General features: G+C 36.7%; 1 protein-coding gene across 2 annotated transcripts; it reads right to left on the reverse strand.

The window, feature by feature from the left end:
• Positions 1 to 4,836: 4,836 nt before the first annotated feature.
• LOC111377449 (protein TIFY 7-like) lies at positions 4,837 to 9,006 on the reverse strand. Of its 2 annotated transcripts, XM_023000545.1 has the most exons (8): positions 8,791 to 9,006; positions 7,676 to 7,875; positions 7,310 to 7,404; positions 6,974 to 7,064; positions 6,547 to 6,883; positions 6,322 to 6,379; positions 5,893 to 6,076; positions 4,837 to 5,675 (listed from the first exon to the last, which is right to left on the reverse strand). In XM_023000545.1, exons 1-7 carry the CDS (start codon positions 8,999 to 9,001, stop codon positions 5,929 to 5,931), a joined length of 1,140 nt encoding a protein of 379 aa, XP_022856313.1. In that variant the 5' UTR covers positions 9,002 to 9,006; the 3' UTR covers positions 4,837 to 5,675; positions 5,893 to 5,928. The 2 variants fall into 2 exon arrangements, with proteins under 2 accessions (XP_022856313.1, XP_022856312.1); XM_023000544.1 differs by lacking the exon at positions 4,837 to 5,675 and having other exon boundaries at positions 5,724 to 6,076.
• Positions 9,007 to 9,923: the final 917 nt, after the last annotated feature.

The following is a 9,923-nucleotide window of genomic DNA, read 5'->3' on the forward strand; positions in this document are numbered from 1 at the left end:
TAGCTCATAGAAGGCTTCAGACTTGGCACACACAGAATATATTTACAAAGTCAAATCTGAAAAAAAGCCACACGCTTAGCATGAGAAAGCTCAGTGCTCGAGTGATTATAACAGCTTTGCAGGCTTGGATAAGACTCGGTCAGTTTTTTGTCAAATTTTGGGGCGACGCCAGAAATCAAAATACCAAGGAAAATGGTATCGCCCAAAGGTGGCAGATTTACTAAGGCCCCAACATCCCTTAAAGTAATGGACATGGGACTAAAAGGGAAAACAAAAGTATTATACTCAGAGGACCAAAAACTTAAAGCAATAGAGAAAAGCGCTGGATCAAAACTAGGGGGTTGAAGAGAGATTTCTAGCAAATCAGAAATCCTAGCATTATCAAAAATTGCCTTGGTAGGACCATGGTCCACAAGGCAAGCATGTCATCTACGAAAAACAACATCAGATTTAAGCCAAGTGAGAATACTTCTTTCGCGAAGCGGCCTCAGCGGCAAAGAGTTTAGAAACGGGGGGCCTTGAGTACAAGGGAACAGCTGGCCCACCGCCACTTATTCGACGACTTCTGTGTTCTTGAATGAGGGACCTAGATAAAACTCGTTGAGTTCGGCATTGGTTGGTACAAGGAAGTTCGGAGTTATATATGGCCAAGTAAAGAGTTTCTGGAAGTCTTCGAAACTGAAAGAGTCACCAGATTGGGATTGTGAAGCAGCCATTAGGAATGAAATAAAGCTTTGTTAAAGTTTGCTTCAGAAACGTAGCAGAGAAGCAAGAAGATGAACAGTAATATTGCGAGAGAGAAGCGCGAAGCAATGAGGCGTGATTTAGTAGTGCGATAAAATGGCGTGTATTTGGGGGTTATAAGGGTTTGCAACGTCACACCTTTTCAAGCTATGGAAGAAAATAATAATTGAAACTCTTGGGAATTTCAAATGTTGCTGGGAAACACAAAGTTAATATGGCAAAATATTAATAATTGGTATTAATTCTGCCATATTAGGGGGTAATTGTTGACACGCTAAAAGTGCAGCCCAATTCGAATAGCCCAAAAAATGAAGCCCAACTGAGCAATTCAGGATAAATGCCCAAATAGGGTTATTAATGAATGCAATGGAAGCCCACGAACGCAGTAATACCATCGCCCAAATTTGCAAGACACCCAAGATCTGAGCGAATGAAGTGCCTTGCAGTCGCCCAGAGTTATGACCCTGTTCTCGCCCAAACCTTCGAATCGCCCGGGATCTTAGCAAACATAAGATGTTATGGTTATCCAAAAAATTATCGAAGCAATTATTGGGTAATTTTATCACGTTCCACGATTCAAGGATGTTCAATTGAGGACAGTTGAACGATAAAGAGTAATGGCAGCAGTTAGAAGCGGCAGTTCCACAATAAGTTGGCCACCATGAAGAAAGTGAGCAATTATAAAGCAATTAAGCGGTTTCTAAGTGGTTGCTCACAAAGAGAGCATCAAGGGAATATAAAAGGAAGAAAAGACATAGAGCAAGGACCTCGAATCAAATACTTTCAAACAGAGAATATGTAATTTCAATTCCTTAGTTTAGATTTAAAACATTTCTTTTCAGTACTCGTGTGCTTGCGCCCCTTAGAGACATTCTGTTTAAGTTTCAATTGTAAAGTCATTACCAATAAAACACCCATTTTTGGGATTTTGTCTCAAGAGGTTTGTTCCTTTTACAATCGTCAATCGTCTAATCCCTTTTTAATTGTTAGCGACAACCGCGCGAAACAAAATTAAATTAAATTTTAATCATCTAATTAAAAGATAAATTGAAATCCAATGATTCAACTGAAACAAATTAAAATTTAGTTGCTCACTTGAGATTTCGTCCAACATTTATCTAAGATTTTAATGTGGGTTCGTTGAAAACATTGTTAAAATTTGATTATTTCTATTATTTCTTTTTCGTTTTTCTCCTTAATTTGCATTAAAGTGGTCTTTACAATAAATTATTTGTCAACCAAGGTTCGTCTTTCTATTTTTATATTTTATGAAAAGCATTAATTTCTACTATTTGATTATTATGTTAGCCTAATACCTCACAATTTCTCTCCTCATAGGTGAGATCGTTGCTTTCGCTGTAATTGATAATAATTCTATTCCATGACCTAGGAATTTATGACTTGTCAAATTTATCATTATCTTTTGTTACTTCGTGAAATCTACATGACATAGAATGGTCTCATAGAGACACGAAGGGGGCATTATTTTTTTGCGAATGATTTGCCGCCTGACTAGTGCTTGCCACTGCGCAACGAGGATCGACCTGCTCGGTCAGGTCGAGGGGGGTCGTGGGGGCTCGGGGACAACACCCTCGAAAGAGAATTTTATTTTCAAGAGTCTTTGAATAGGTGCGTCTGTTCGTTTTAACTGTTACTTCCAATAGATGTGTTCTTCATTTCAAGGGACACGCCTATTCAAACGGTAGTCTCAATTTCTATAAATTTTGGGCGAATTCTCGTTTGCAAAATACATTAAAAAATATTCTTCTCTCTTTCTCTTAGCACCATCAGTTCTTTTTCGAGTATCTTCTTGGTTTGATCAAATAGTTACAATTTGAATCAAACGCCTCCATTGTATCCTGAGAGAGATTTTCTATCATATCTCAGTCGTGACTTCGGTGGATAGGGGAGAAACATCTCTTAAAAGATAACGCTTTTCGTCCCTTGAAGTTCATTAAATTTTCAGATTTTCCTACATTTTTCTCAACACATCCTCCTAACCAAACCTAAGCACTCAAGACAAATTGGGTCTCAAATGAATCCAGAACAACCGAGGCCACTGGATGAAATGAATATCATGTCTCCTCAAAAGAAGACGCATAAATACTTTATTAATCACGTCTCCGTACAAGGGAATGCCATGTGGTTGAAGCTAATACAATTTGATGCCGAAAAGATGGTTTAGGGAATCTTTTGAAAGTAACAACTAACTCAATGGCTAAGAGCCGCTTGTCATGGAACCATCTAAAATTACAATTTTTTATAGGCTCATTCATAACAGAACGACGTGTTCTGAAATACCCATAATTCTATAATGGGACATGATCATAAACTCTATCCAAATTCTTGTTCTTCGCATCTTTGGTCCTTGATGGTGGATGGCACTATATAAGAGCTTCCCGGAGCTCCAGCAGCCCAAAGAAGGTTAAAGAAGTGACTAGATAAGGATAGAATTGAGGGACTTGTTGGCTTCAACTTTTTCGGGTCAACAAGTTGGCCAAGAGGCAGCATGAGGAGCTCCTAGACCTCACAGGAGAAGGCAGTTAAGCGTCCAAAACAAATGAAGGGATCATCAAAAAGAGGTCTAAGTCTTGATAGATAGCAAGAACTATGTCAAATCTATCTGAGAAAGTGAAATTTCTGTAACCGAGAGAAAGTCCAGGAAAGAGAGGGTGGAAAACACCTCCGCTCCTTGAACCCTTGATAGCTCACACTCAAACTAGGGGAAGGAACAATGCTCCAGTTGCAAGCCATTCCCATCCTGGAGCGAAAGCTATTATTCTGGGTATCGCCAAGCAAGTAATCCAACCCGTGGCCGTGAGCAGGAGAGCCAAACTAATCATCCCTGGAGCACCAGTCCTTGCGCAAGATTATTTTTTAGAATATGAAGATAATGATTCAGCCACGAGTTGGATAAGATGAACAATGTCCACCAAAATTGGAAAAACAAAATGGACGGGGATGACCCCATGTACTATCTGGCAGATTACAGAACTGAAATGAAACACGAAAATGATTTGCCGCTCTAAAGTTCCAAGCCTTCCACATGATCCTGATGGGCACAGCTAAAAGATGGTGCAATAAGCCGAAACCCGATTTCATCTGAAGTTAGCCTTAGCTGCCTTCCCATTATGAATGATTTTGTTGAGCACAGACTCGGCGAAGCTTCGAAAGTGCACCTAAATGACATCAGATGGAGGCAAATGAATCTTTGAGGGGTTACAGAACGAACTGATTGCAATGGAATCCGTATCTTATGAAAAGGCACTTGAGGCCCTATGGGGTTCGATAGGACTTAGGTTGAAAAGTTCTACAATCTCCAGTTGGGTAACACTAAGTAGTGCTTGGACTGAAAGTTATAGAGGACTTATGCATGCTAATACTAGCACGTGTCATTGATACGAGAGTGCATCCTTTCTGGTGCATTGGGTATTTGGTTCAGCATCAGGGAGGCAGATGATAAGAAGTCAGTGAAAAAACAATCCACCAGCCTCTGATTCCGGCAATATCCTATAACCACTCTTCTATTTCAGACATGAGGCCTAATATCGCATTGTGGCTCTAGTGTGAAATACTTTGTATTTCGATTCCCCCATCATCCAACATGCTCTGGCTCTCTGTGCCCAGTATGTTTCTTCCCCTCCATATATCCCATATAAGCGGTGCTCAAGCTCTTGGAGATAACCAGCTTGCTGACCAGGATGACTTCTATCTAGAATTTTATTTGTTTCAGCACGTGTATTTCGTATCTCTTTTAGTTCTGAGCCACCATTTTGTTTATGCCATAACTTTATTTAGTTCAGCAATAATTTCACTACACCACCCTTCCTCATCCATAGTTGTTCAAAACAGAATACCTCCCACTAATGTAAACAGTTCTGCTTTGACTGTGTCTGCGACTTCAATATAATTGCTCGATGATCTGAGCTAAAGGAATCATTATGAAATAACCGATCCCGACAATACATGGCTCTCCAAGAAGAGAATTCCACACTCATAAATAGATTAGGTAGGCGAGGCCCTCCTGAGCTCTTTTATAGCTCCCAGCTATGTCATTTCAAAAACAAGAAAAACACAATGATATCATCAAAAACTCCATTCCAACTCATTGAAGCAATCTTTGAAAATTTTATGTAGAGATGAAATATAGATTACAATGATTTATTACAACCCACAATGTGAAATAATCTCTCAAAGTGTCCAAAATTGACCCAAAGATTCTTCAACACCAACACCAATGGAGTCTTTGATGTTGAGATTATGTCATATCAGATAAAAGCAACTTCATCCAAATGGAATGACAATAGATATACCGAGAAAACCCGTCAGAGATAACCAAGAATTTTCATTGGAGAAACAAACCTCTCCCACTTGGTTCCTCTCTCTATTTCTCTTGTTTTTGCCAAGTCCAAATGCTACCAAGAGAAGCCACTATCAATTATGAGACCAAGTCAAGTTGAATTCAAAATTCAAACCAATGTACTAGTCAGAGAGGATGAGAGAGACAAGACTAGAGGAGGAACTTACCATGAGCAAGTGCCATGTGGATTTGAGTGATCCGCACTCACATTTAATTTGAATAGAAAAATCAGATCAATTCGGGTTTCATTTCCAATTATTTTTAATGGCTTAATACATGTATTGAATCTATTGATGTATATGTAATGTAATTGGTCAATGATTTTATGATTAATGTTAAAGTTCATTGTGATTTTTGAATTTTGTTATGGTAACACCATCTGTTAACACAATTTGACATTTCAGAATTGGAAATTGATTGATTGGGAGATTCCTGTTGATGGGTGCTGTTGGATGCCAGAAGTTCTGTTCATGGCGGACAATTAAATTCTGCAGATGCTCTTCGTCAACACGATTTCGATTATGTTGGCATCTTGAAGATGAGAGAAGTGACATTGATCATGATACCGATCCTATAAATAGATTTTGAAACTCTAGTCAACTCCTGAATTACCAAGATCTATAATCAACTAAATACATAATTTTCAGGCCACGATTTTACTCAGCAATGGTCACAGGTCACTTGATTTTTTTACACAAACTATAATACATTCCAGAATTCAAATAGGAAATAATACATAAAAGTTAAATCACCAAGCTTAAATGCCTAAAGATTTACTTGCTACTTACATACATATGCATCGTGGAAAGTTCTGACTTAAATGATCAGATTTCAGTACTAGTTTCCTTGCAGGTAGACAGAGAAATGTAGCCCTGTGCATCAGAAGTAGCCGAGAAGCCAAGACCACCCGACCCTGAGTTGGCATGGTCGGCAGCTTTCTTGCAGATGTTGTATGGTGCTGAGTTCATTGCCCTTACAAGCAAATGAAGTGAAGAAATAAACATTTTGATACTGGAGATTTTACACTGTTCTACCTATGAAGCAACTAAAATGAGCACACACTCAGAGACTGAGAGAGAGCTAATATAAGGACAGTTACATAGGTCTGTATGCACTCCTGGTTTGTCTGTGTGTGAATATATTCCACTAGATTTGAGTTGCCAAAAAAGAAAAAACTTAAAATTCAGATATGAATTAGACAAAGTACAATGGTTTACCTTTCCTTGCGTTTCTCTAGAAAGCGAGCGAGGGATGCTTTGCGTGCCTGTGGAACAGCTGCAAAAAATACTTCTTAGTACAAGTAATGGCATTTGGGCAAACTTTGTAACTGGTGATTATGAAGTTAATCCATGGTATTGAGAATAGGCACAATTAACTGAAGCTGAAAGCATTATGTTTAAAACTGAAAAATTATGCACATATAACATCAGAGCGTAACATACCAGATGATATTATGGCAGTTGCAGCTATAGATTCCAGAGATGTTAGCATTCTTGGGGGTTCCAATTTGCTAACAAGATTGGCAGAGAAGCCAAGGGAATTAGATACCTTGACGTCTTCTTTGTTAGCTGGCGGTGTACTGCCTGACTGATTGATGGGATGAGAGGAAACAGATATAGGACTTGAGAGAGCAGAGCCAGGTGGCGCATTCATATTTTGGTTCACCAATGCTTCATCAGCTGCTGCAAGTTTGGAGGTAGGGGTATCAATGCAAAGTCTAGTTTGAGCCATGTTAGATGAGACACACCCATTTCCAGCCAAAAGTAGAATTGCCTGAGCCTGGAAAACTCCCCAGTGAAAGGGTAAAAAAGTTGGAGAAATTTCACTTATCATTATAAAAATAACAAATGCAAGAACACAACAAAGCACCTTCTCCGGGGAGATGTCATCAAAGACATTCACTTTTCCAGCATAAAATATTGTCAACTGACTAGGAGCAGCAGAAGCCTTAGAATCAAACCTACAACAAGCAAAGCATAGAAATTGATGTTTTGATTTTGATGGGAACTAATATTCTTCCTCATCCCTTTCTTAAAATAACTTAATCGTATACTCGACAAACAAACATAGTACATAGATCCTGCAAAAATGAGTACACTTAGAACATTACTACCACATATTCACTATTAATATTTATCCGGTGACAGCCATATATTTATAGAATTTATATACGCATAGGCAATATCAAATAAGGTTACAGTGTACCACTGTTTGCATTTCCTAGCCTCAAAGGTGGAAGGAAGACATGTGAGAGGAATCTCACCAAGAACTCGTGGCGTCATGGTAGCATCCCCAAAGTTCTGACCAGAACCAATAAAAATATTTTTGAGAAAAGGATTGATCAAGAGAGGATAAACTAGGTGCTGCTGCACATCATAATTAATGTACTTCTGAGATATTAAAAACCATTCAGGAGGAAGTTTCAAAAACCACAGGTTATATACAACATTAATATGTTGATTCGCAGTAGAATGCTTTAAAAACTGAAAACATGCTACGATTGAAATAATCCACTTTCATCTGGACCTTTTCAATAGTCAAGCAACAAAACTTAATTAGATAAAATTAAACCTGCTTATTGCCTGATTGTCGTTTTGGGCTGGCATCACATATGTCTTCAACAGATTTTGTAATGTCTCCAGGAGATGTAAGAGGACCCCACTTGAATTTTGAGAGTGTTTGGTATTGTTCAGATTTAGAAGGCACAAAATCTGGAAGGATGGGCTCCTTGTTTGATAACAGCCATGGAACCCCTGAACTCTTGGTGAATCCTTTGAACACGAATAACATGCAAGAAATACTGAATCAGATATGGAGAAAGCTTGTAACAAGAACACATGTTTATAAAATTCTGCAATTTTCCCATTGACAGCTAAGAGGCTTGATTAAGAAATACGAGCTGTTCAAGTCAGTTTGTGAAGAAGACAGTGATACCTATACTTAACCCTTTTTAAGTAAAGGAATGAAACAATCTGATTCATTCGGAGCGAACTAATTGACAAAAATTTTAAAGCAAAAATTATTTTCCTTGTGACTGTTATAAGTAAGGAAACTGCTTTTACCCTATTAATCATTCCTCCCAAAATTCAAAAGTTAGATGTATTTTCTTCTGCTGCTTACAAACAGGTAATCAAAGCTATGGTTCCTAAATTCCTAATTGGCGTATTATATGAAAGATCGATAATTTACACGTAAGAGTTTTCTTTCTTTCTTTATTTTTTATTATTATTATTTTTTTCCCAATATGAACAAAATAATAAGTGATCTCTGTTTATAAAACTATGTAACTGAAATTGGTCGAACAAGCCGACATTGACTACCTTCATCGAAAGGATTTATACACACTATTTGTGCTAATTCACCATATCCATATTCCATTTTTCCTCTCCTACATGCCAGTTTAGAATGAAGCTTCTTAATTTTGAAAATTTAATCCAGCTCTAGAGAGATTTCTTGATATTTTACGCATTAAATATCCGATTCCAAATCCAAAACTATCATGAAAACTGGAAATAGGAAAGGACCAAACAAAATATCCTCATAATAGTAAAGAAATGAAATTCAAACACAACCCATTAACCAAATACAATATCAAAATCCAAATTACAGAATTGTCATCAGTTGAAACTAAAAATAATTGTGTGTCGTGTGCGCGCGCGTGTCAGCGTGAAAGAGAGATGAATCACCAGAATCTTTGCAATCTTGTACAATTTCGGCTTTATCAGCAACAGAATCCTTAGAGCTCAATCCCAGGCAGTCCCTTTCCATCGCAACACAGAATTTAAGAACAGCTAAGCTGCTAAAGCAAAATTCAAGAAGAAGTAGGCCAAGAATTTCAAACAGATCTCTGCTGTCTCTCGAAAAATCAGATTTCCAATAAAACGGAGCCAAATGCATGTGTAAATAAAGGTTAAATTCACCGATGGCCCCTCAACTTTATAGTTATGTCATCATGACAACTCAATTTAAATTTGTTTCATCATCATCACCCAACTTTATACTTATTGTCATCATAGCTATCCAATTTGATTTTATTTTAGCATTGTAATCCAATTTCATGAAATGTTTTACCATGAATATCCAACACTTTAAGAAACTTTTTTTAAAATTTGTTTTTATTTAAATTTATTTTTCTACGTAACGTTTTTTAAAATAAGTTGTTATTTTATTTTAACAACGTTTTTTTAAAATGAGTCTTATTTTATTTTATTTTTTTAGGGAACGTTTTCTTAAATAACTTTTTTATTTATTTTATTTTTCCAAGTAATTTTTTTATATGAGCTTTTATTTTATTTTAAAAAAAATTTTAAATGAGTTTTTATTTTATTTTTTCAAGTAACTTTTTAAAAATAAGTTTTAGTTTTATTAAAATAAGTTTTTATTCTATTTTTATTTTTTAAATTTGTTTTTATATATATAATGCAAAGTTGCCGTTTTATCTCTTTTAAATTTAGTGAAAATGGTGAAAAGAAGTTGGATGATCATGGAAACATTATATGAATTTGAATAGCTAAAGTGTCGTTATGTGAAATTGGGTGATCATGATAACACTAAGTATAAATTTGGATGGTCATGATAAAACAAAATCAAATTAGGTGACCATTATGATAATAAGCATAAAGTTAGGTGACTATCGATGAATTTAACCCGTAAATAAACTACAAAAAAATCATGGAGAGGAAAATGTTTCACCAAAGATGCTTCCAACTGCAGCAAACTGAGAGAGAGGTGGAGAAAGCTTTAATTATGTATTTCCTGTTTCGGGTCATGTATACACAAGTGGGAATCAAATGATAGATGTTTCTCTAGCTTAACAAGT

Source organism: Olea europaea, unplaced genomic scaffold, assembly GCF_002742605.1.
Source record: "Olea europaea var. sylvestris unplaced genomic scaffold, O_europaea_v1 scaffold1657, whole genome shotgun sequence".
NCBI lineage: Eukaryota > Viridiplantae > Streptophyta > Magnoliopsida > Lamiales > Oleaceae > Olea > Olea europaea.